This window comes from Heliangelus exortis, chromosome 24, assembly GCF_036169615.1.
Source record: "Heliangelus exortis chromosome 24, bHelExo1.hap1, whole genome shotgun sequence".
Taxonomy (NCBI): domain Eukaryota; kingdom Metazoa; phylum Chordata; class Aves; order Apodiformes; family Trochilidae; genus Heliangelus; species Heliangelus exortis.
Window position 1 is genome coordinate 3,385,908 of NC_092445.1, and position 25,950 is coordinate 3,411,857.

General features: G+C 45.3%; 4 protein-coding genes and 1 long non-coding RNA gene across 7 annotated transcripts; 2 read left to right on the forward strand and 3 right to left on the reverse strand.

The window, feature by feature from the left end:
• Positions 1 to 15: 15 nt before the first annotated feature.
• On the reverse strand, positions 16 to 1,206 carry LOC139807210 (uncharacterized). Its single transcript, XR_011730493.1, has 2 exons — positions 982 to 1,206; positions 16 to 225 (listed from the first exon to the last, which is right to left on the reverse strand). It is a non-coding gene; the product is annotated as an uncharacterized lncRNA (long non-coding RNA).
• On the forward strand, positions 970 to 3,271 carry SYF2 (SYF2 pre-mRNA splicing factor). Its single transcript, XM_071767848.1, has 7 exons — positions 970 to 1,120; positions 1,203 to 1,325; positions 1,649 to 1,774; positions 1,971 to 2,088; positions 2,192 to 2,282; positions 2,856 to 2,954; positions 3,045 to 3,271. Exons 1-7 carry the CDS (start codon positions 1,070 to 1,072, stop codon positions 3,208 to 3,210), a joined length of 774 nt encoding a protein of 257 aa, XP_071623949.1. The 5' UTR covers positions 970 to 1,069; the 3' UTR covers positions 3,211 to 3,271.
• Positions 3,272 to 5,068: 1,797 nt separating this feature from the next.
• On the reverse strand, positions 5,069 to 11,286 carry RSRP1 (arginine and serine rich protein 1). Its single transcript, XM_071767816.1, has 6 exons — positions 11,146 to 11,286; positions 10,874 to 10,929; positions 8,777 to 9,406; positions 8,315 to 8,469; positions 7,076 to 7,159; positions 5,069 to 5,592 (listed from the first exon to the last, which is right to left on the reverse strand). The coding sequence occupies exons 1-6, from the start codon at positions 11,232 to 11,234 to the stop codon at positions 5,407 to 5,409; spliced, it is 1,200 nt and encodes a 399-aa protein (XP_071623917.1). The 5' UTR covers positions 11,235 to 11,286; the 3' UTR covers positions 5,069 to 5,406.
• A 106-nt stretch (positions 11,287 to 11,392) lies between these two features.
• On the forward strand, positions 11,393 to 15,477 carry TMEM50A (transmembrane protein 50A). Of its 2 annotated transcripts, none has more exons than XM_071767818.1 (7): positions 11,393 to 11,409; positions 12,096 to 12,207; positions 12,684 to 12,796; positions 13,083 to 13,150; positions 13,330 to 13,422; positions 14,660 to 14,720; positions 15,001 to 15,477. In XM_071767818.1, coding segments are annotated over exons 1-7 (495 nt in total). In that variant the 5' UTR covers positions 11,393 to 11,407; the 3' UTR covers positions 15,047 to 15,477. The 2 variants fall into 2 exon arrangements, with proteins under 2 accessions (XP_071623919.1, XP_071623920.1); XM_071767819.1 differs by lacking the exon at positions 11,393 to 11,409 and adding an exon at positions 11,502 to 11,766.
• On the reverse strand, positions 15,000 to 25,950 carry RHCE (Rh blood group CcEe antigens). 2 transcript variants are annotated; one of them, XM_071767812.1, is made up of 10 exons: positions 25,435 to 25,950; positions 24,120 to 24,312; positions 23,737 to 23,887; positions 23,241 to 23,382; positions 20,413 to 20,573; positions 19,970 to 20,107; positions 19,549 to 19,679; positions 18,892 to 18,971; positions 17,787 to 17,860; positions 15,000 to 17,213 (listed from the first exon to the last, which is right to left on the reverse strand). In XM_071767812.1, exons 1-10 carry the CDS (start codon positions 25,832 to 25,834, stop codon positions 17,187 to 17,189), a joined length of 1,497 nt encoding a protein of 498 aa, XP_071623913.1. In that variant the 5' UTR covers positions 25,835 to 25,950; the 3' UTR covers positions 15,000 to 17,186. The 2 variants fall into 2 exon arrangements, with proteins under 2 accessions (XP_071623913.1, XP_071623914.1); XM_071767813.1 differs by lacking the exon at positions 18,892 to 18,971.

Sequence of the window (25,950 nt, forward strand, 5' to 3'; positions counted from 1 at the left end):
GCAATGTTCTGTACATTTTCGATTTTTTTTTTTTTTTTTTTTTTGCTCTGAAGCAGTAGCAAAGGATTTTCGTTTTCTCTGCCAGCTGCCAGTTTCTCCCTGTTGTGGGTAACAGGAGCCATTCCTGGAGGAGGGATGCTGCTCCACGCCGGGCTCCATCCTGGATCTTCCTGGTGCTGCTGCTTCCTCCCGCTGGATCTCAAGCTCGAGGGACCCCAGCGTTTCCTTGTAAGAAAAAGAGGCTGATGAGCAGTGAATGCTGCACCAGGGGGTCACCTCCAGCCTTCCCCCGACGTGAGGGGTCTGGAAGAAAGAAATCATTTAAAAATCTCTTTCCAGACGGCTCCGAGAAGGGGATGTGGGAAAGGGGAAGGGGAAGGGGAAAGGGGAAAGGGGAAAGGGGAAAGGGGAAGGGGAAGGGGAAGGGGAAGGGGAAGGGGAAGGGAAAGGGGAAAGGGGAAGGAGAAGGGGAAGGGGAAGGGGAAGGGGAAATGGGAAGGGAAAGGGGAAATGGGAAGGGGAAGGAGAAGGGGAAGGGAAAGGGGAAGGGAAAGGGAAAGGGAAAGGGAAAGGGGAAGGGGAAAGGGGAAAGGGGAAGGGGAAGGGGAAGGGGAAGGGAAAGGGAAAGGGAAAGGGAAAGGGAAAGGGAAAGGGAAAGGGAAAGGGAAAGGGAAAGGGAAAGGGAAAGGGGAAAGGGAAAGGGAAAGGGAAAGGGAAAGGGAAAGGGAAAGGGAAAGGGAAAGGGAAAGGGGAAAGGGGAAAGGGGAAAGGGGAAAGGGGAAAGGGGAAAGGGGAAAGGGGAAAGGGGAAAGGGGAAGGGGAAGGGAAAGGGGAAAGGGGAAGGGAAAGGGAAAGGGAAAGGGAAAGGGAAAGGGAAAGGGAAAGGGAAAGGGAAGGGGAAGGGGAAGGGGAAGGGGAAGGGGAAGGGGAAGGGGAAGGGGAAGGGGAGCGGGCGGGAGGGAAGGGACCGGTCAGCAGCACCTCCCGCCCGCTGGGGGGCGCCCGAGCGCGGCGGCAGTGCGCCGCAGGGCGTAAGCGAAGCCGGAAGCGGAAGTGCCGCCCGGCAGCGATGGCGGCGGCGGTGTCGGCGCTGGGCGGCTTGGGCGATGCCGATGGCGGGGTGAGGCGGCGGCAAGAGGGGAAGGAGGGGAAGGGTTTAAGACTCTGTCCCAGTGGCGGTGGCTGAGTGTGGGTTGTTTCAGGGCTCCTCGGGCTCGGAGGATGAGGCGAGGCCTGGCACGGCGGCGGAGGCGGCAGCGGCGGCGGCGGCAGCGCAGAAGCGGGAGGAGCGGCTGCGAAAGTTCCGTGAGCTCCACATGAAGCGGGTAGGTGGCTGAGGCCTGTCCGGGACCGCGATCCGGGCCGTTTGATGCCAGTGCCGTTGCTGATCCACCGGGAAACCCAACAAAAGCGGCGGCAGGGGTTGCCCGGCCCGGTGCTCCCGGGGGGGTTGTGCCTCCGGTTCGCTGCTCCCGTCAGCGATTCCCCGCCCTAACTCCAGGCCGAGGGGTGGTTTCTTTAGCACTTCGCTAAATGCAGTGGTTTAGGTGACCGGATCAATGCCCAGCTGTGCCCGGGCTCCCGGGAATTCTGCTTTTCCTGTCTGTGATCAGGTGATTCCACCTCTAACCACCGGGTCTGTTCTTAGAACGAGGCTCGCAAGCTGAACCTCCAAGAGGTGGTGGAAGAAGACAAAAGAATGAAATTGCCAGCAAACTGGGAAGCCAAAAAAGCTCGGCTGGAGTGGCAGCTGCAGGTGGAGCAGAAGAAAAAGGTACAGGCACAGTGACAGCATCCCTGAGGTGACCCTGAGCCACCCTGTGGTGGTGGAGTCTTGGGAGCTGACCTAGATGGTACCCCATGCAAAATCCCCTTCTTAGATTCTTCCTGAGCTCAGTTCTTGTCTTGCACTGGAGGTTGACTGACTTAGTAGCCAAGTTTGATGCTTGACCCCAATCTCCCTGTGCCAGGAATGTGCAGCAAGAGGAGAAGACTACGAGCGAGTGAAGCTGCTGGAGATCAGCGCTGAGGAGGCGGATAGGTGGGAGAGGAAAAAGAAGAAGAAAAATCCAGATCTGGGATTTTCAGGTAATGGTTTACCAATTATCCACGTTGGTAACAAACATCTTTCCGTGGAATAAAAGTTCAGGCTTTTTTTTTTTTTTTTTTTTTTGGTCTTTTTCTCTCCCAGACTACGCAGCAGCACAGCTGCGGCAGTACCAGCGCCTGACCCGGCAGATCAAACCCGACCTGGAGCAGTATGAGAGGCTGAAGGAGCAGTAGTGAGTGAGGGAGGCATCACTGGGGCATTGCTGCATTCTTAGCCAACACCAAAACCTCAAAACTCCTCCTTTCAGCACACTCACACACAGCAGGATGTTCACTGTCTTTAGCACAGTCCTCAAATGGGGATTTTCCAGGGGAGAACCCACTCTGGCACAGGTGTGGTGTAATGGGGGAGGTTTCTCTGTTCAAACTTTGCATTTCTGAGTTTGAGGAAGTCTTATTTTATCAAGGAGATGATGTTTAAATGCATGAGTAGAGACTCTTGTTTCTCAGAGTAGCTTTGGGGGTGTTTCTAACCCACCTGTCCCAGCTTAAGTGCAGCCTGAGAGCTGTGACCTTGCCCTGTTTGTATTCAGATGGATTTAGAATTTCTGGGTTTTTGCAGGCATGTCAAACACACCAAGTTCTTGGTTTTAGTATCAGCATATCCCCAGCCTTATACTCCCACATTTCACTAGGAGTTAAGGGCCTTGAAGTGGTAAATCCAGCCTCCAGCAGCAGCAGTTTGGTGTGCTGGTGTGTACTGGTTACACTGGTGTGTAACTGCTGCTTCTCTTCCTCTTGCCCAGTGGTGAAGCTCTGTACCCCACCTCTGACAGCCTCCTGCACGGAACTCATGTGCCATCCAAGGAAGGGATTGACAGGATGGTTGAAGATCTGGAGAAACAGTAAGTAACCACTAAAATAAAGCAAAAAAACCATCAAAGCCCCAAGCTCCTCTCCCCCAGGTCTCCCAAGGCTCCTGGTTTCTCTTCCAGGATTGAAAAGAGGGAAAAGTACAGCAGGAGACGTCCCTACAACGATGATGCTGACATTGATTACATCAACGAGAGGAATGCCAAGTTCAACAAGAAGGCAGAGAGGTTCTATGGGAAGTACACTGCAGAGATCAAACAGAACCTGGAGAGAGGCACAGCTGTCTGAGCACACAGCCTGCTGCACCCGGGAGGGGTTTTGGAGGATTATTAAATTGTATCAGAAAAGAGTTTGTGGATCTGGGTGTGATTTGTAAGCCCAGCAGTGTACTGAAAACGAGGTGATTAACAACTGCAGCTTTTCCTTGCAGAGAATCATAGAATCCTAGAATTGGCTGGGTTGGAAGGGACCTCAGAGCTCATCAAGTCCAACCCTTGCTCCACTCCCCCCGTGGTTCCCAGCCCATGGCACTGAGTGCCACATCCAGGCTCTTTGGAAATATCTCCAGGGATGGAGAATCCACCCCTTCCCTGGGCAGCCCATTCCAATGGCTGAGCACCCTCTCTGCAAAGAATCCTTTCCTAATATCCAACCTAAACCTCCCCTGGCAGAGCTGAAGCTCTGCCAGGGGAGGTTTAGGTTGGATATTAGGAAAAAATTCTTTAGTCTGTGCCCTCTTATCCTACTGATATCTGCCTGACCCCCCCCTGGCTCCAACCTCCTTTCAGGGAGTTGGAGAGAGTGATGAGGTCTCCCCTGAGCCTCCTCTTCTCCAGCCTCAACACCCCCAGCTCCCTCAGCCCTTCCTCACAGGAATTCTGCTGGATCCCTTCCCAGCCTCCTTGCTCTTCTCTGGACCTGCTCCAGCACCTCAATCTCCTTCCTGAGCTGAGGGGCCCAGAACTGGACCCAGGACTCAAGCTGTGGCCTCCCCAGGGCTGAGCACAGAGGCAGAATCCCTTCCCTGGACCTGCTGGCCACGCTCTTCCTGAGCCAGGCCAGAACCAACTCATGGTCTAAACAAGCCCAAACTGGTGACTAAATTCAGAATAAAGCTTGGCTCTTCAGTAAGGACTGGTGACATCCCTGCAAACATTTCTATTTTGCTCGATGAAAACATCTGAGGAACATCTGTGACAGGACCCCTGCTCCTTGCTCTTCCCCCACTCTCCCAAGGAACAGGGATTAGTTCAGGCAGTAACGGTTAGTAGGTCAAGAGAGGTTCTCCTCCCCCTCTGTTCTGCATTGGTGAGGCCACACCTGGAGTATTGTGTCCAGTTCTGGGCCCCTCAGTTCAAGAAGGACAGGGAAGTGCTTGAAAGAGTCCAGCGCAGAGCTACTGAGATGATGAAGGGAGTGGAACATCTCCCTTATGAGGAAAGGCTGAGGGAGCTGGGTCTCTTTAGTTTGGAGAAAAGGAGACTGAGGGGTGACCTCATCAATGTTTTCAAATATGTAAGGGGTGAGTGTCAGGGAGATGGAGTTAGGCTTTTCTCAGTGGTGACCAGTGATAGGACAAGGGGTAATGGGTGTAAATTGGAGCATAGGAGGTTCAAGTTGAATATCAGAAAAAATTTTTTTACTGTAAGGGTGACGGAGCCCTGGAACAGGCTGCCCAGGGGGGTTGTGGAGTCTCCTTCACTGGAGACATTCAAAACCCACCTGGACACGTTCCTAGGGGATGTACTCTAGGGGGCCCTGCTCTGGCAGGGGGGGTTGGACTAGATGATCTTTGAGGTCCCTTCCAACCCCTAGGATTCTAGGATTCTATGTGTTTGCCAACCTCATCTCAGTGATCTTTTCTTAAAAGAAACTTCAAGACTGAAGGAGTCAAAGCCAGTTTATTTTAATAAACATTTTCACAATTTAAAAAAAAAGAGTTTAATTGCTTCCAAATCCATGCAACTTACTTGCAACACTTTTCTTCATAAAGGTGGTGGTGAGCCATGGAGCTACGTGCACTGTACTCCTAAATTCTGGAGCTGGGAACAGTTACAGGCAGTGTCACAATGATGCCTCCCACTAAACCTGGAAATCACCACTTCCAGGATAAGCTCAACTAATATTTGACACATAGAGAAGCAAGTGGAAAACTAAACTTTATTTACTTGAAGTAAACAGTTACACAATGTAAATCAAGTGTTCAAAATAACAGCTACCAGAACTACTGTTTAGAAAAAGTTACCCACCTGTTAAGTTCTAGTCCTTTAAAGCAATACAAAATATTTACAAATATACACAAGATTTCCTCCTGTGGCTTCTGGATCACTGTGCTCTACATCTGAAAGAGAAACCTAGGATTCCAAAATTAAGACCTCATAAATACACAGTATTAACAAGTCTTCAACCTGATAAGGAGATGTCAGCTCTCACTACTCAAGTATTCATAATGCTGCAGTCAGAGACAGCCAGAAAAAAAATACATTAGCGTGCCCTGAAGGGTGCACTTTTAGGTGAGAAGTTCAAAAATGTTTTCTTCTCCTCCTTCTTGACAGGAACCCATTGCCCATAGGGACTTCCCTTTCTCTCCTCTTCTCTTCCTGGAGAAACTGCAGGTTCCTTAACAACATGGCTCAGTGGTTTCTGTAGCACTGGTTTGGCCATTGTATTCTGGAAAAAGAATCAATCATAGAATGAATCACAGACTCCTCACAGACTCCTCACAGACTCCTCACAGACTCCTCACAGACTCCTCACAGACTCCTCACAGACTCCTCACAGACTCCTCACAGACTCCTCACAGACTCCTCACAGACTCCTCACAGACTCCTCACAGACTCCTCACAGACTCCTCACAGACTCCTCACAGACTCCTCACAGACTCCTCACAGACTCCTCACAGACTCCTCACAGACTCCTCACAGACTCCTCACAGACTCCTCACAGACTCCTCACAGACTCCTCACAGAATGGGCTGGGTTGGAAGGGACCTCAGAGCTCATCAAGTCCAACCCTTGCTCCACTCCCCCCGTGGTTCCCAGCCCATGGCACTGAGTGCCACATCCAGGCTCTTTGGAAATATCTCCAGGGATGGAGAATCCACCCCTTCCCTGGGCAGCCCATTCCAATGGCTGAGCACCCTCTCCAGAAAGAAATTCTTTCTAATGTCCAACCTAAACCTCCCCTGGCACAACTTGAGACCTCTTGTGCCCTCTTGTCTTGAAGAAATGACCTTTAGAATGATGGAACAAGAATGAAGGTACCAAGACCTGACAACTTCAAGGGGGTTTTCTGTGCCACCAAAATGAACTCTCTTTGCAGCTCCCAGGGAGTATCAGCTGCATACACTTAAGTGACACAGGACTGAGAGAAGTTCCTTCTTCCATAGCTCTGTTTTACCAAAATATATTGAAACATGAAACCTGAAGTACATTCTGGCATAAACTACTTCTGGCATACATGTTACAATCTATAGCACAGTACAAACAACATTATTTTATCTATGTTAAACTGACTGCTGCAGTGTGCTTACAGTGCTGACTGCTGAAGGACTGATCCACCTCCTCCAGGAAATGATTTAAGAATGACTTAAATGGAATTCATTGCCATCAAGACCTTTAGTTTGACAATCAACACTGACAAAAGCCTAGCACAGAAAGGGTCAAGTGTTGGAATTCCATCTTGGGAATCCTAGAATCACAGAATCCTAGGGGTTGGAAGGGACCTCAAAGATCATCTAGTCCAACCCCCCCTGCCAGAGCAGGGCCCCCTAGAGTACATCCCCTAGGAACGTGTCCAGGTGGGTTTTGAATGTCTCCAGTGAAGGAGACTCCACAACCCCCCTGGGCAGCCTGTTCCAGGGCTCCGTCACCCTTACAGTAAAAAAATTTTTTCTGATATTCAACTTGAACCTCCTATGCTCCAATTTACACCCATTACCCCTTGTCCTATCACTGGTCACCACTGAGAAAAGCCTAACTCCATCTCCCTGACACTCACCCCTTACATATTTGAAAACATTGATGAGGTCACCCCTCAGTCTCCTTTTCTCCAAACTAAAGAGACCCAGCTCCCTCAGCCTTTCCTCATAAGGGAGATGTTCCACTCCCTTAATCATCTCAGTAGCTCTAAATGACAGGGAAATGACACTTACATTAGGACTGAAAGAAATGCTCCTCTGTATGGCTGCTCTCTCCACTCCACTCTTGGTCATGTCCTCTGCCACTCTTCTGGGTTGCTAGAGGAGAGCACACACAGCTTCAGTGAGAGCACAGCTTATTCTGGGCATTTTAAGGCAGTTACTAGAAAGTTATGAACTTTCTGGTAGAGTTGTTTCAGGTTTTTACATCCAAAGTAGCTGTAAGCTACTCAATATGGAAACAGATCAACACTGAACTCCATTTGAAACACATTCAGTATTTTTATCAAGGTCTAAGTGCCAATTCCCACGTGACCTGATATCCATGCCCCAGTTACAAGGAGGATTCAAACAATCCTGAGCACAGATTGCCAAACAATGAGGTGTAGTGGTAAACTGCATTAAGTTCTGCATGTCTGCTCTGCAGAGCTTTGGATAATGACAATAAACTTATCTGCAAGTGATGCAGGCCTCTTCTTCTGTACTCTCTCAACATCTGGAATATATTGCATATATTATGAAAGGGATGCCTGAACCATTTGGCTAAAACCCTTAGTAAATTTACTTCCATTTGAAACAGCACCTGATTGATGTCCCAGTTACTGCAGATCTGTATTTACCAGGTTAACACACCATAACAGAGCCAAACTAAAATTCAAAGTCAGTTGAAGCTGCTCAAGTTTCTCCCTCCCTTAAATTCACAGCAGCTACAGCCCACAAGTCCCTTAATTACCACCAGATTTTCTTCATCATGTCTGGAACCATAGTCATGATTTCTATAAGACAGAAATAAAGTATGTAAAATGCATTGTGTGCTTGGGTATGTAATTTCTGGGAAACAGTTTGTTGCATATGAAAAGCTTTTAACAGTTACAAAGTGTAGAAAGATATAATCTTTAAAAAAAAACCCATGCTATGCACTAAATTGGGCAAAAAGACTCCTTGTTTTAGGTCAGAAATATAGAACTACTTCAAGTAATGGGGAAGGAAGTCAAAAGAACAAATGACATCCACCTCTCCTTCCCAGCCTGTCACTACAGAAAGCTGAGTGTACTCAGTGGATCAACCACCTCTTTAGAGTCCACAGTACTTTCAGCTTAACACAAAGTCTACAGTGGTTTCTAGAGTAGTTTTTAGCATTCAAGGGTTTGAATTCATAATCACAAAGTCCATTAAAAGCTCTAACATCCATGCAGACAGAAAGTTTTCCAAAGTGTTTACCTTTTCAATGAGGCTACTCCAGTTCATACCTACCTCAGCTGACTCATCAGGATCTTCCTGCTCTTGTTTTTCATTTTTTATCTCTTTGGAAGGAGTAAGGATCTTCAGGCTTGCTGGCAAGATTATGTTATCTGTTCCCAGAGCTTTTGCAGCATTAGCTTTGGCAATTTCCAAGAGTTCTCTCTTCTCTACAAGAAGACAAAAAAGTGTTAATGCTCTTACATTCAAATTAGTAGGTACCGACTCAATGCAAGCCTAAAAAAAATTTAAAATTTTTGTCACATTAAATGTTACCAATTTTCATTAGAATTTGGGAGATTTAACTTCAGTTGAAGTGCAAAGAATATGCTCTAAATACTTAAATACATTTAACTGTGATTTTCCCCCCCATTGCCATTACCAGTTATGCTCTCTACGACAAGAGCCTGCTTAAAATATCAGTTCTGTTTTGAGATCTTCACACAACATAAGTCTGAAAAAATTTTAAAAAGGTACCTTTTTCACTCAAATGGAGAGGTGATCTACTCCGAGATCTTGTCCGTGACCTGCTTCTCCAGCTCCTGTAAGCCTCTGGATAGATTGTTCTCCCAAATCCATAATATCTTCGGCCTCTGGAACGGGATCTGCTTCTGGAATAGGATCTTCTGTAATAGGATCTCCCACGAGACCAGGACCTGCTGCGGGATCTGTACCTCGGAGGAGAGCGGGGGTACCTCCTGTAGTGTCTGCCCCGGTACCTGCCCCGGTACCTCAGGTAACCGCGGGACCTGGAGCGGCTTCTGGAATAGGAGCGGGAATATCTCCTGTGCCTCCGGGAGCTCTTCCTTCTTGCCCATGACCTTGACCTCGATCTGGAGCGGCTCCAGCTCCTGGAAGAAGCTGAAGAGGAACTACTTGAACTGGACGCTGAACTGCAAGAGGATCTGCTGGATGACCTTGTGGATGACCTAGGACAACTCCTCCTGGACCTCACAGATGACTCTCGTTTCTTCGGCGAGCTGAGGGTTAAATCATCCATGAAGTCTGTCATATCCTCAGTTTTCTTAACCACTGTTTTCTCCTTGCAGTTGGTTTCAGCAGCTGGTTCTGGGTTTACTGGGGTTCTGCAATGCCCCGTTTCTGTTCCTGTTGAGGGTGGGGAGGGGTAGGATAATCATTTATTTGCAGCCAGTCATTTACACAGCAATGACAAACATTATGACACACACAGGCACAAAGTTCAAGGATCATTAAACCAACAATTCTCATCCAGTTTATCAGCATGCTTTGCACATGACAATTTCATCATTTACTCTCATACAGTCAGTACTCTATATGAAATTTAGTTCTGTGGAGGATTTTGGAGACAAGTTGGCTCATGTGGATTTTAGGTTTAATACCCTTTATTTGGTAGGTAAGCACACACCTTTTGTGAAAAAAATACCCTGTAAGAAGTTACACCTTCATTTTCCCCCCCTTGACTTTTCAAGGTATTTTATTTTCAATCTATTCTAAATGCAGTCTATGAAATCCACCATGAAAAAAATGTTTGTGTTCCAAATCAGTATTATTTGGTTTTTTCTGCAGTTTTGTGGAAACTTTACTGCTTTACTCCACTGCTTTACTCCAGGGAAAAAAAATTGCCACCAAGGTACAAAGCAGCCACTTCAACGTTTTGACCATATCACAATAAAAAAAAACATCTGCACAGAACACCACACAACCCAGCAGTACACGTAGCAAGCTATTAAAACATACATAATTGGTGAAAAATATAGCTAACTATTCACTTGATGTAAGTTGTAAAGGGTTTAACATTTGTTAAAGCTGTATATTAATCATTAAAATGGCTGTCCCTCTTTAGTGGCACTCCAACAGGGAAAAAAAAATTACCATCAAGGTACAAAGCAGCCACTTCAACGTTTTGACCATATCACAATAAAAAAAAAACATCTGCACAGAACACCACACAAACCAGCAGTGCACGTAGCAAGCTACTAAAGCATACCTAATTGGTGAAAAATACAGCTAACTATTCACTTGATGTAAGTTGTAAAGGGTTTAACATTTGTTAAAGCTGTATATTAATCATTAAAATGGCTGTCCCTCTTTAGTGGCCGCCATTTTGTGTCTACCAAGGTTCCTGTCATCTGGGGTGGAACTGCCTGATCACGACTTAATCCCTGAGCCACGTCACCACTTTACCGTTTAAAGCTTTTTTTTTTTTTTAAACCACAGAATTTCACTCCTCACTGCAAACCCAAGCTCTCAAACAAAGCTTTAAAACCTTACTGAATCGATCGAGGGCGCAAAGCTCTAGAGCAGTCCGTGAGGAGCTTGGTACCCTCCTCAAGCTCAAGTTTCCTGACTTCACCTCCAAACAAGGGCCAAGGTCACAGAGCACAGCCAAGAGAAAACAACCGATTCATCTTGACCTCAACCACCCCCGCCCCCCATCCTTAAGCTCCCTAAGACAGCGCAGTTTCCCGCAGCAGCCACCGCGCTCCCCCCCTCCTATTCCCACACAACCTTCACCCGGCAACCCCCACACCCCCCCCCGGGCTGAACCCACACGGACAGAATCCACCTCGGGATCCGCCTCCGGACACTTACCGCTGGGAGCCGCCGGACAGCCCCGGTGCTGGGTCCCGGGAGTCCCTTGAGAGCCTCTGTAAGAGAAAAAGCCGTGAATACCGCTGTGCTCCGCACCTCAGCGCACACCCCCCGGGAACGCCGAAGGAAAACCGCGTAACGAGCTCTGCCCGCCCCACACAACCGCTTTTCGCCCGTGCAGCCCCAAGGAGCGTTCCCCGACAGTTTTCTCCCCCCGCTCCCCGTCCCCCGTCCCCCCTCCCCCCGATTTTATCCCCCCCTCCTCATCTCACCGGCTCCATCCAGCCGGGCTCCCCCCGCACGGATCCTGCTCCAGTGGCGACGCCTGAGGAGACAGCCCCGCTTCGTGAGTCACCCCCATTGCGAGCGACCGCCCAGGCTCCTTCTAGCCAGGAAAATAAAAACAAAACACGAAAAAAAAATTAAAAAAAAGCCGCTGGGAAGCCTCAGAAGACGCAGCCCTCCGAGCAACCTCCGCCCGCTGCCGCCGCCAGCCGCGACTGAGGGCGGGGAAGAACCTTCCAGAACCTCCTTATGTAAGGGGCGGGAAGGGCGCGTGCGCGGGGCGGGAGAAGGGCCCTCTGCGCGCGCGCGTACCCCCTCCCCCACCCCCAAACCCCTTGGTTTGCGCAGGGAGGTTCGGGTGCGGTACCGCCCCTGCCCGCACCCACTGCTCCTGCGCGGTGCTTCCTGCGGTACCGCCCCTGCCCGCACCCACTGCTCCTGCGCGGTGCTTCCTGCGGTACCGCCCCTGCCCGCACCCACTGCGCCTGCGCGCTGCATCCCCCCCCCAACCCCCCCGAACTCCTTCCGCATCAGCTGAGCCCCGCGCAGCCGCGGAGCGGGCGGTTCGGCGGCGGCTCGGTGGCGGCCCGGTGGTTCCCCGCCCTCAGGTAAGGGGTGATGCGGTGTGAGGCAACGCGTCGGTCCGGGAGCTCTTTCTTCCTCGGGCGGAGCGGGGATGTTCGGTTCTTTGCCCGTGTCCGCGGTTGCGGGAGGGCTGTGGGGGCCCCTTATGGGTTGGGTGCGGTGAGCGAGGGTGAATTCGCTTCATGGCTGAGATTGTCGCCTCTCCAGCGGTGTCCCCAGGTGCGTGCGGGGTTCCCGGGTATGGTGTTGCGGTTCCAGCGTGTCCGTGCACGGTGCATATTGCCTGGGTGACAGCCCTTGGGGTGTGTTGGGTGGCCTCTTGTAAAGAAATGACCCCGTTTTGCTTCTCTAGGTCTTCAGAGCGCTGGAAAATGTCGGGTTTTCTGGAGAGCTTGCGGTGCTCGGAGTGCGTTGACTGGGGGGAGAAACGGAACACGATCGCTTCTGTTGCTGCAGGAGTGTTGGTAAGTACAGTGTCAGTGTTGGTCTGTACAGTGTCAGTGTGGGGGAGTACAGTGTCAGTGTTGGTCTGTAGAGTGTCAGGAGTTGTTGGTATGTACAGTGTCTCTTGTGCAGCTTTTAGGCTTCTGAGATGTCAATGAGCTACAGTATTTGCTCTTTTTGGAAGTAAAAGGAAGGTCAGGGATATGTTGTCCTTGTATGTAGCAGCAGAGTTAAGGATTAAATCAGTTCTAGGTGCTTGCATCCACGTGTTACTTGAAGATTTGGAGCTTCTATCCATGTAATAGTTATTGGTGTAAATAAATCTCTGGCTCTGCATTTAACCTTGATGCCAAAAAGAGTTATACTGTCAGCTGACTCTGGATTGGAGGCAGAAATAATTATTTTCTATGTTAACATTATCTTCCCTATATCAGTCATATATTGTTAAAAGGACTTGTGTCCATATTTGAAGCTATTGTGCTCTTCCTTCTTTTAGTTTTTTACAGGTTGGTGGATAATCATAGATGCAGCTGTAAAATACCCTAACATGGAAGACTTCAACCATTCATACCATGCTTGTGGGGTTATAGCCACTATTGCATTCCTAATGTAAGTTTTTTCTTATATATATATTTCTTATATTTTTTTCTTATATTGGTTGATGTTAATAGTAAGGAAACTTTTTAAAAATCAAGCATGTAGGACAGGTCCAGGGTTCTTAGTCTTTGGAAAAACGCTTTTTAAGTTTTAGCTTTGTCCCTCTTAAAGAAAAAGCAAGAAACAGAGCATCTTCCTTTTCATATAAGTTTCTGAGAAATTTCTGTTACTGTTTTGTAAAAACCTGCTTCTTGCTTTACCTGTTTTTACCCAGTTTTATCCTGTTTTGCTCTTACAGGATCAATGCAGTGTCCAATGGGCAAGTGAGGGGTGACAGTTACAGTGAAGGCTGCCTGGGACAGACAGGTACAGGGGTGGTGGCTGTTGTACAGCCAGACAGCTGGGGAACTGTTCAGTCTTGGACACCTGTACCTGTGGATTGGTGTAGAGCCCTGGTATCACAGAAGGAGCTCTGAAATGAAAGGGTGCTGGATGTCACAAATGTCTGTACTGGGACACAAAACATCCCCCATGTCTTTTTCCAGGTGCTCGGATCTGGCTGTTCATTGGGTTTATGATGGCATTTGGATCTCTGATTGCTTCCATGTGGATCCTTTTTGGAGGCTATGTTGTTAAAGGTAAGATCCAGCATGGAACGTGACCTGATCTGGTTTGGGGAGTTTTACAGTATTTTAAATAACTGTTGAATTTTAGAACTTATTTTAACTAGTTTCTTGGCAGTTTCAATATTTTGGTTCCTTACACACTGCTATTTCTTAGTATCTGCTATTATCAGGGTGGCTTTTATCACAAGTCATAAAGCTTCCAGTTAAGATAATTAGAAACACAGATCCTGAGGAACTGTCCTGATATAATTAAAGTGCTGCAGTTACATGGAAATAATTCCCTGGGTGAACACTTATTCCCAGAATAAAAATTACTGACCACGTGCAAATTGTTCCTAAAGCCTTTCTGCTAAATTAGCAAAAGGGAAAAAATGTTTCAAGTTGCCTATTTAAATTCATACCTTAATTTGTACCATGGTAGCTTTTTTTGTGTCAAGGCAAATCTTGAGAAAACCAGGAAAACTGCAGTGTGTTCCTTTTTGATTTTCAAAACCAGAAGTTAGGTCATTTAAGGATACATAAAGCTGCTAATTGTACCTGCTGCTGAAGTGAATTTCACACCAGTCAGGGCAAGCTGCTGGGTTTGTTTCATTTCCATTCTCCTCAGCTTTGGCCTTGCTCAATTCCCAGGAGATTTTCAGGGAAACAAGTGCATTGGTCCCATTGCAGTGCCCTAATATGCACTCCCATTTTGTATTTCCTCACCATACAGGAATATAGACATCTGTATCCTAACACATATCCACATTCCAAACAGGATGTGTAATCCCAAGTAATAATGACAGTCTTTATGAGCATTGCATTTGAGGTGCACATTTTGGGTTAGAGAACAGGAGAGGCTGCTTTGACTTGGGAAGCTTTTTTGGAAGGACACAAAAGCCACTTAATTAACTTAGCAATGTGGTAAGGCTGATGCTTGCCTTCTGTGTGACACAACTGAACATCAGAGATGGGAGGGGAGCATCTTGTTTAGAAGCTGCACAGTGCTGTCTGAATTCCATGCATGAATAATCTGGTTTAGGCAGATTTGTGGCAACAGCAACCAAATGTTTGTTGTCACTTCACCCCTGTACCTGGCCTGGAATCCTGACTTGTAACCTGCCTGCACTTCATACCCCTGCTTCAGAGTTTGTATTTAAAATTAACTGGTTATCTTTTCTAATGTAGTCCTTCTGAAATGTCAGAATATAGGATGTTCTTGAAAAGAGCTGATCAAAAATTCATGGAGATTTTTTTTTTCTTTTATTAGAAAAATCAGTAGTATATCCAGGAATCGCTGTTTTTTTCCAGAATGCTTTCATCTTTTTTGGGTAAGACTAACTTCTTTTGTTGATTTCTTGCCTAATTTATTTATGATGATTAAAAACTGAAACTTGTTATAATTTGCTTCTATTAAGCCCCATTTTTTTCTATCTAGACATGGCTCTAGTTAGGGAGGGCAGGAGATCTCTGGGCTCATTGGTTTTCTTGCAGGATAAGGAACTAGACTTAAAAATACTACAACTTACTCCCTGCCATCATGTAATTGAAATAGTAGGTGTTTGATGTGCTCCATGATGTACTCACACCCCTTTATCCTGTTCTGAACAGAGGACTGGTCTTCAAATTTGGTCGCACAGAAGATCTGTGGCAGTGACCAGACCTGTGGAAGTGCACTGCCTCTGCTGGTTGGTTTTAGCTGCACACCCCCAGAATTTTATAAAACCATTTTGTAAGCAGTGACCTTCAATTGTGTCTAAAGATAGGACAAGGAACACCTAAATCATAGCACTAAAACCTCTAGTCCTATTCTGTTTAGTTTTTTTTACTCTTGTATGTTGACTTAAAGGTTGTTACGTTTTTGACCAAAGTAAAATTGCTGCAAGTACCCAGGGCAGTCACCTTTATGATACAATGTTTGTTTCAAGTAAACAGTATAGTGGAAAATTGATGTATTTAACCAGCTGTTTCTATCGTGTTATTTACAATCCAAGACTTACTAAAAAAGCTTTTAAACCAACTTTTTGATGTATATTTATTAAATATTTCCTATATCTGGACAATATAACCATTTCTTCAATTTCAAAACTTACTGGTGTGTGGCTTTTTTTGTGTAATCTAGAACAATGTTCCTTTGGGAATTTTTTCACCCTTCTCCCCTCTGAATATTTAGTTTATCCTGTAGCAGTAACAAGTAACCACTCAGAGTTGCTGTGGATAAATGTAGTGGCACAAGTACAAATTGTGTAGTGGCTCTAGAGGGAAGTGGTGAATTCACAAGGCTGCTGTCAACTATTTTCTAACCCCTGTAATACAAAGGGAGAATATTCTTCAGCTCAGAGTCCTGTCTTCAGGAAGAGAGAAGCAGTACTCAAGCTGGGAACAGTCACTACCAAGGAGAGTTTTTAGTACTCATTGAATGATGAGATCACTCCTCCTGTAGCTGTCTCTTCCTCTGCTCTGCCCAAGGCTTGTTGTCCAAGAAATCAGTGATAAAAGACATGGGGAAAGGGGAGGGAATAAAATACTCTCCCTTAAAAGCATTGCTGCTAGAAGGCATTTGCAGCAGTTCTGTTTGGTTGGTTTCTGGCAAGTGAAGCAAGTGAAGTGCCTGATGTAGGGCTGGATTCTGCACATGAGGACAGAGGAGGTTGGGTGTAAACTGTGAGATTCTGCAAACGTGCACCAAGGCTGAGTAGCACTGTCAGAAACTGATAAACTTGGCAGATCACTGGTTATTTTGTGACCTGGAAATAAGAAAAAACAGCCCTGCCTCTGCAGGGAATGTTTCATTACTGGAAAACTGTCCCCCACTTTCTTTAATTACTTTGCTTAATCCCCCATGAGTGAATTGAGGTCAGCACCAAACAACATTGGCTTCAATGTTCCATTTTTCCTCATTACTTTGAATGTGCTGAATAAACAAAACCAATCCCATTTTGAGTCTTTTTTATTATGTAAGCATTTTTGAAAGAGTTTTTTTTCCACGCCAACTATTTTGAAAGAAAGAAACACCAAGGATAGGATCACAATCTATTTAAAAACAAAAGTTGCTTTGCACAGAAGCCTCCTGCATCTCTCAAAGCAAAACAGCTCAGCCTAGGGCAGTTCAGAAATGGGCAGCCAGGCTGCTCTGAGCTTTGCTGCTGAATCTTAAATTTATGAGCAATATCATTGATTTCAGGGACACTATCTGCCAGCAGAACAATTTAACTTCTTGCCACCTGAACTTACAAATTGCCTGAGCAAAGTAATTATAGATTTTTCTTTCAGCAGTCAGATAACTGAGTCCAGTGGTGGCTCCAATCCAGCTCCCTCACCAAATCCTTGCTTAACAAGGCCTTCAACAGAATTAATTTTGCCTAAAAACAAGTACTTTAATGCTTTACTAGATAAGAATGAGTGTCTACTTCTTGAAAAATTATAATTTAAAATATATACTTTAGCTCTTAAACTTGGAAGCTTTAAGCTTCCAAGCTTTTACTTGAGAGGCATATGAGTACAGCCAATTTCCTTGTATCCTAAAAGAAAAAATAATAATTTAAGGTGAGATTCCCAAAGCAGAAAAGCAAAATGCATTATAAGTTTGCATCTGCAAATTCACACCCTTGTGTCTTTCAAAAAAGAACTAGAACAGTTCATTGTTAATTTCTGTGTGCCCACTGGAATGGCTTTTTTGAGCCTGAGAATTTCTGTTTTAAGTGCTCTTTCAGCCCTTTCAATTGTAGTATTCATTTGCTCTAGTGACAAACAGGAACAGCTTATCTTGGTCAAATCTGTCAGCTGGGTTCCTCTGCTCAAAATCCAACAGCCAAATGGGGAAACTGTGAAGACAAAGATGCTTGTATCAAAACATGATATAATCATAGAAAAAAGGCAATGTGAAACCTTATTAGAAGCTTATTTTCACCCATTTTGTCTGTAATTCAGATGTAGCATCACCTTAAGGTGCTCAGGGCCAGTGTTTGTCAGAGTGCAGCCAGGAGGCTTGGTCTGTTTCATGAAAAACACCTTTCAAACCATTCACTGGTTTCTAAAAATCTCTTAGATGCTGCTCAGGTCTCCTCAGGGACTGTGTGGGAAGCATGGAGAGCAGGGCTGTCAGTCCCAAAGGATCCCTGAGCATTTCAGATGACAGGATCCAACAAACAAGATCATTTTGGATTTATCCAGTGCCCACCAACACCTCTGACAATCCCACCTGAAGACTGCACATATTTATAATGTTTTCTCTGAAGTAACAGGAGGAACAGTTCATCCATGTCAAACAGGGCATCCAAAACCTTCTGTGAAACTGAATTATTTCCCCCCATTTTTTTTTTTTTTTTAATTTTTGTTCAAATCCCTGGAGTTCCATCATAGAAACCTACACAAATAATTTTTACATTGAAACTTACCTCCCAATAAAACTGGTCTTCAAAGTACTTGGATACAGGGACAGTCTTAAACAGTTTGAGATTTAAGATTAAACCTATTTGTAAAAAAAAATATATCCAATATAAATATATACACCAGGGAAAGGAGAAGATTGTAACTGAAGTTTCTTAGTACCATGCCTCCAAATGGGATATGGATCAAAACACTAATTCAGAACTAAATGCTCCAGCAGAACCCCTTGACTCAAGCTGCCCCTAAATACAAAGAGAGAAGCCAGGATCAAGGCTTGTGTCATTAAAAATTCATGACTCTAGGTAAAACTCCATTAAATGGCCTGCCAGGTTCTAAAAAGACATCAAAAATAATTAAGTTCTTGCATGAAAAATGCCTGTGTATTTAAAGCAATCAGGTTTATCACCACTGGTAGCTTGGAATTTCTGATTTTTGGTTAAACACTGGAGGTTTGATTGTTTGAGATTTATTTTAGAATGCTGGGTTGTATTTTTAAAAATCTGCTTAATGCAGAGCTTACACATCAGGTAAAGCCCCACCAGTTTAGAGTCTATTTCATAGCAATTTTCATCTGCCCTCTCTCTTTTATTCAAGACAGGAAAACAGCAGCTGACACAAACCACAGGAAACACATGAGCCCTGATCCCAAACCACAAGCAATCCAAGGCCAAGTGCTTGGCTGATGCAAGTGAGCCCTGGACTGTCACAGAACACTGCAGGTTTATACCAAGTGGCCTAAAAATGAGTAGTGTTTTGCTGTTGCTAAAACTCTACCCAAATGTAAAGATATTTTCATCCTCACACATCACTTGACTGGGATTTGAAGGCAGCTGTTAAGCAGCTGTTAAAATAAACTTCACCAATGAAAGAATGGTGCTACTAGGTTATTGCTGCCCAATTCAGCTTTTCTTAAAAAAAAAAAAAGGCTTTGAGGAGTGGGAGGCATTCATGTTTCCTGTGGCTGCTTCTACAAATAATTTACCCATAGAAATACACTTCAGAGCCCCCATTCAACAGGCTTTTTTTTACAAAGGCTGCACTGACATGCTGGCTGGTGCCTCTTGCCCTGAGGAAAGGAGAGAGATGTTACAGAAAATGTTTTTCAGTACTGACCTGTAATAAAACCTGTTATGAAGGCAACACTGATGGTCTGGCAGATGGCACCAAGTTGAGTCAGCACAAAAGAACCCAGGCTGAAAAGCAGAACAAGTGTTTCACCTTAATTTAACATTAAGACTGTGAATAAATCTGTATCTATGCAGCATTTTCTATCAAAATCTCTCAGAAAAAAATGTTATTCCTGAATAACTGCAGTTATTCAGTTATCTAACTGCAGCTGCAGTTAGATGTTTTAAGAGATCCTATCAGAAGCCTAATCCAGATCTGGAGCCTTTAGAAACCATCATTGTGGTACTAAAGCATCACTAAATTTGTTTCTTTCAATAAGAATATGATAAGTGTCAGGCTGTTATGCTGCACATCACCAAATCCAAAATGAGTCTTGGAAGGCAGATCCCCAGCCTTCATCTCCTGTGTCAGCTGTATTTAATATCAAATAAAAAAGACAGAATCTAGGACCAAATGCTAATCTTGAAGTTTTGATCCAAAGTCTGCTCAACTTCTTTCAGATTCCAGAGATTCTCATAGGTTACCAGGTATAAAATGATTTTATGATTTATCTGTGATCACATTCATGCTTTCTGCAACTCTTCTCAAGGCACACAATAATTATTAGCTCAGTTTAGTAGTTAATAGGAAGAATTTATGTACTTGGGTGAAGTATTCCAGCTTCCTATTACAGTGAGAAGGACCTGGGCAAGAGCTCCAAGCACAGCAGGCAAGCCAAAAGTGAAATGAACTCCAGATGCATCATGAATCTTGAGAGCAGGATACAGGCATCTCTGGGAAGAAGAAAAGGTTTTAAGTGATACAGGAAAACCCAAATTGAGGAGAGCACATTGTTTATTGCAGAGCTAGAAAATGAACTTGGGACTTGCAAGGTGCAATCCTGCAGTCTGCTTGAAAGACTTCAGGTTTGCCACCTCTAAGCTCTTAGAAAGAGAGATTTCCCTTGAGGTATCCTACATTGGAAATGAAGTTTATACAGCTTATAAAAAAAAAAAAACAAACAAATAAAAAAAAAAACAACAAACCAAACAAAAAACCAACAACTTCAGGTTCTGAGTATTACCTGTAAGCAGTAAGATCCTAATATGGTTATCACAGTGGCAAGCAGACCCAAAATCATTGCAATCCAAGGATAATTGATACTCTCTGCTGCATAACTCAGAGTGACCCCACCAGCTAGCACTGCACTGTGGATATGGCTCTGTAAAACAAAGCAACAAAAATATGGAGTGAGAATTCAGTCATCACTTAGAGCAGTCCAGTATCAGAGGTGGCTGCCCTCATGCATGTGTAATCTCTTCAGGATGAATTTGGGCCCCTGTACACTGTAAATTACCAGCTGAGAACATAACTTCTAAGCTACAGCTTCTGGTTGGGAGGCTAATGATGACTGTCAGGCTGAAAGCTTGGATTTGTTTTTACTCAATAGTAAAAATTTCATCCTTTCAGTGTATTACTGAGAGTGACAGAAAAAGATCTGCTCCATGAAGTGATTTTCTCTCTTACCATTCTGAATTTTCCATCCTCTGTGGTCAGCACAGACAAGATGAAGGCAGTTACAGCACTCACTGCAAGGGCAAAGTAGGTGTTGTAGATCACTTGCAACTTGAAGCCAAAAGATAGTATAGAATTGAGGCTTGGCCAGAACACCCAGAGAAAGAGGGTACCTTGGAGAGAAAAACAAACAACCATCAACCCCTGCTTCAAAACACACTGAACCCAGCTGGCTCAGGAGAGCTCCAGCCCATGTTTTGCATTCTAATTCCCCACTGTAATCAGAGGGAAACACTCCCCAATGCAGACAGCCTTTAGCATCAGCTTTGTCCTGTCTCTCATCCCCTTAAACACAGGTTTAGATACAAATGGGAACAATTCTGTTGCTGATTTCCCAACAATCAGCATCCTGCCTGTCCTGTACAGGCACCAGAAGCTTGCCCCCTGGCCAAAATCTCTGCTCCTTTTTGTGGAACTGGGGAACAACTTCAAAACCAGCTGCAAGAGAGGATTCATGAAAGCCAAAGAGGACAAGAAAGCAGCTCACCTGGGAGCAATCACTATAAAGGAACCCAAAGTGCACTTTAGAATGTCTTTTACAACTGGTACTGGTTGTCCTGCCTCCTGGCAGAGTTTGAAGAGAAAAAGAGGCTGAATTGGATCATAAGAACAGAATCCTCTCTACTTCTACCAGAATAACTCCAGAGCAGGGATAAACCAGCACCTTGAGCTGACTTGATCATTCTTCTCTCAGCTATGCACAGTTTACCTTTCTTGATACTTGTAGCAGTCACACACTGAACAGCTCCAAAAGACCAAATCACTTTCCTCCTGGAAGATCTCTGCACAGTTTCACACCATCCTGACCACACAGGCTTCACTAGCAATAGTGAAAAAAGCTGCTTCTGCTTCTATTGTCAGCATTTCTGAATCTCTACAAAACAAGTTCACTGCTTGGATCCATCTTTTCCTACGGGCACATGGAGACACAGGCACAGAACAAATTCCAGCCAGCAGAGGGAAGTAGGTGGCCTCACACTCAGGCAAACTGGACCACACATTCCAGTCTGTGCTCCTGGACCTGCTCCTGACTATGAGTTTATTTTGCCCTGTCCAGTCTTTTTTTTTTTTTGTCTTTTTTTTTTTTTTTTTTTTTTGCTGCCCACTAAACTTCTATAGCCAAGGTTCTGTTCTCCACGCTGCAGAGGTACCTTGTGCAACTCACCAGACACTAAAATTTGAGGTTTGTTCAAGTCAATTAATTACTCCAAATAGCAAGCACTTGGTTGTAGAAAGCTGCACCAAAAAAATCATGAAAAATGAACAGTGTCTTGATGAGTTAGATTAAAATACTGATCTCCTCCAATTCTCCATCAAAGCAAGAACTCCAGGGACTCAAGAGAGCAGCACTTAAATTTCTCTTTTCCTAAGCTGGGCAAAGACTGAGCAAGAATTAGACTCTGTGAGTCTTTGCAGGAAGATCTGAGTTCAGCTGGTGGCAGTTACACAGCAGAAGTCACAGAATCATAGAATCCTAGAACTGGCTGAGTTGGAAGGGACCTCAGAGATCATCGAGTCCAACCCTTGATTAACTACTGCTGCAGTCACTAGACCATGGCACTGAGTGCCACATCCAGGCTCTTTTTAAATGTCTCCAGGGACAAAGAGTCCACTACCTCCCTGGGCAGCCCATTCCAATGGCTGATCACCCTTTCCATGAAAAAATTCTTTCTAATATCCAATCTGAACTTCCCCCGGCACAATTTAAGACCATGGCCTCTTGTCTTGCTGAGAGTTGCCTGGGAAAAGAGCCCAACCCCCCCCTGGCTCCAACCTCCTTTCAGGGAGTTGGAGAGAGTGATGAGGTCTCCCCTGAGCCTCCTCTTCTCCAGCCTCAACACCCCCAGCTCCCTCAGCCCTTCCTCACAGGACTTGTGCTGGATCCCTTCCCAGCCTCCTTGCTCTTCTCTGGACCTGCTCCAGCACCTCAATCTCCTTCCTGAGCTGAGGGGCCCAGAACTGGACACAGGACTCAAGCTGTGGCCTCCCCAGGGCTGAGCACAGGGGCAGAATCCCTTCCCTGGACCTGCTGGCCACGCTGTTCCTGAGCCAGCCCAGGATGCCATTGGCCTTCTTGGCCACCTGGGCACACTGCTGGCTCCTCTTCAGCTTCCTGGCAATCCAGACTCCCAGCTCCCTTTCTGCCACTCTGTGCCCAGCCTGGAGCTCCCCATGGGGTTGTTGTGGCCAAAGTGCAGGACCCAGCACTTGGCCTTGTTGAACCTGATAATAAAGAAGCTAAATTGCTTAGAGTTTGGAATGGAAGTTCCATACACTCAGCCTCTCATCACCCAGCTCCTTTCTCACGTGCCTGTCTGTCATTCCCCACCCCTCATCAGGCTTTTATCTTTTCACTCACATTTCTAGGCAGGAACTGCCTTTTTATATCACTGTGCAGCACCTTGGGGAAAAAAAAAAAACCAAAACTGAGCCTTAGCCCCAGCTGGGAACTGTAAGCACTAGTGAAACACAAGTCATGACCTCAGCTTTGGTGCACTGCACCCTCACTGATGTGCCTGCAAAAGTCCCAAGAGGACAAGAGGGTTGTGCTGAGACTGACAAAAGCAAACTGAGTCCCAGCCATGGCAGGAGTGGTTCAGATGCCTGGGAGGAAACATGCTGAGACTCAGCAACACTTTGTCAGAAAGCAGGAACCACAGCAGCAGTTTTCTGTCTGCTGCATTTGGGATGGAAAAGCTGTGGTCAGTCCCCAGAAACATTCCTGATGCTCTCACCAATTTTTTTTTCTTCCAACTGAGATGTGAAAGCAAATGTCTTACCCAACATGGAGAATAAATCTGACTTGGGAGTACTTGTGTTCTTCTCAGAGCTTGGGGATGGCTCAGAGAAGCGTGAGGCCACTGCCAGACCAAAGTAGGCTCCAAAGAGGTGAACATGCATCATGCTGATGTGATCTGCAACCTGTATCAATAAAATAATCCAATTTGTAGCTTATTTCACCCCACAGGAAGCCTTTGGTGGAATTCTTTACCTAGCTGCTCATGTAACCTCTCTACAAGGAGTTTCTTTTCATGGTTCCTCAGTTTATGCCTGGGTTTTATGGTCAGTTCTATAAATTTCTATGCAGGGAGTTCAATCTGTTTAAATACAGCCCCAAAGCCAGGTTTAAATTCACAATGAAAACACAGCCACAATTTGAGTGCAATAAAGACACTGATCTTATTGTCAGCTGAGCACTAACAAGCCACCAAAAGGTAACATTCCCAAGTTCCAGTGGAACTTTCCCTGGTGTGCAGGGAAATCACACTACTGTACCATCAGGAAGATGTTGTTGATCTGCCTGCTCAGCTGGAAAAATATTATCTCCACAACTGTCATCAGAATTAATTGCAGAGGATTAGCCTTTCCAAGAACAGCTCCAGTGGAGATGACCACAGACATCATGCTCACAGTAGCTCTTGTTATTCTGAAAAAACAAAACAAAAACAAAAAAAAAAAAAAAGAAAAAAAAAGAAAAAAAGAATTCTGTATCAGGATTACACCAGGGCCAAGAAGAAAAACAGGTCAGTAAAATGCCTTCTTAAACCTTCTAAAGTGTCTGCTCTGCTAGTTCACAACCAGGTCCATATAACACAGCACCATCCTCCACAAAGAGCAATCAGTTCTAGATTCTTCCAGTTGTAACACAAATTAATTACCTTTTCAGGCCATCTTCAGACCACCTTAACCCCAGCAGTAGGTAACATAATGCATTTTCTATCAGCATGGAGCATTGGACACCAAGTACAATGATCAGGAGATTGAATCCAGTGCTGCTGAAGCCATATCTTTTCAGAAATGTCAGGAAAAAGCCAAATCCCAAAACCACCATGTGGTTGACATCTTGAAAAGCTGCATGACAGAAAAGACAGCACAGAGGTTATTAGTAGACTGGATTTCAGGTTAAAAAATAAATAAATCACAATTAACTAAAAAGCCTTCAGATAAAAGTTATTGTGCCATCATTATTTTGTACTTCTAAAGAATTCCAGAGCTTTATTTCCAAACCATAAGCAATCAGAAAAAAAAAAAAATACCCTTGACCCTGAATTTAATTTCAGAAAGGGATTAGAATGGATGCTATAGAATGGGGGTTGAAGGATGAAAATGAAATGAAGTAAATTGAGCAGTGAGATTTGGACATTCTCTTTTACTGAGGTGAATTTAAAGAGCTGGGAGAGTTAATTGATTCCTTGAGGTCTGGAGGGAAGAAATGAAATAAGGAGAAACTTATACAACATCCTCATCTGGGCAGAAGGAACAGAAATAGCAGCTGGAAGAGTTTAATATGGACACCAGCACCACTGCATAAAAGGGAGAGGTTGTCCAAGATAGAAGTTGTTGGATCTGGAGGCCTGGAAACATCATCCAGGACTTGTTCTCCTCTGGTTGTGCCAGCCTCTAGATCCTGCCAAATATCAAGCAGTGGGGAAGCAGCTCTCAGTTTTCAAGCTCTGAAACAGGGAGGGAAACACAAGAATGTCACGAGGCTGAAGCAGCTCCTGTTTGCACAACACTGTAAATACTTCACATGCTGTGGCTGTAGCCTCATCTAATATATTCATCAGTGCCCAAAACAGAGCTCCAGAATATATTTAAGCCCTTAATTCCACTGTATTCACTTCACTCAGTTCTCTTCAGCATTCCAGTAGTGCCACCCTGAATTCTGACTCAGTAGAACACCACCACCTTGACATGCAAAGACCTCAGAGGGAGCAGTGCCTGTCCTTGGAAGTTCCTAGGAGTCAGGATTACCACAAAGGGACAGAAAAAAACATCCCAGCAATGGCCTTTAGAATCCCTTGTGCCTTCCTTCACTGTCTTTGCTTTGCTATAAAGCAACACACACCATAAATGTGGTTGTACATCAAGGGCAGTAAAAACATTCTGCCTCTCAGGAGCAAACACACCAACCTGCTGAATCCCATCTCTCTGGCACTGCCAAACATTTCACAGCCAAGCTGCTGGTCTTACCTGGGTAGGAGATGACTGAATTATCCTCTGAGAAGAAAAAGTAAGAAAAGACAAGGAAAACAGCTTCCAGAAAAAGGATGAGCCACGGCACACTGCATCGGAAGTTGGGGTAATGAGAAGACATCCTGCACCAGACTGTTTGAGGCACAAAGACACCAATATTTTTTTCTATAAAAATGTCCCAGTAGCCCCAAACCAATAGAAAGGGAGATGGAGGGGAGCAGGAATAAAAACTCAGACAGATAAAAAGCCCAAGAGGCGTCAGCAAGGAGCAGTTCCTTATCTGTGGGATGTCAGGAGCCCAAACAGACCACAACTGACATGGACTGAACCCAAAAAGTCCTCCTGAACACAGAGGTAGCAAGTTGTCAACACTGCCATGCTCCAGGACACCATCCATAGAGCACTGGGGCTGCTGTTGAGCCTCACAGATTGGCTAAATGGCAAAGAAAGAAGAACCAGGACTCACAGGAGGAGGATGGTGAAGTTTCTGCAAAGCCGTTCTTCCCTGACACA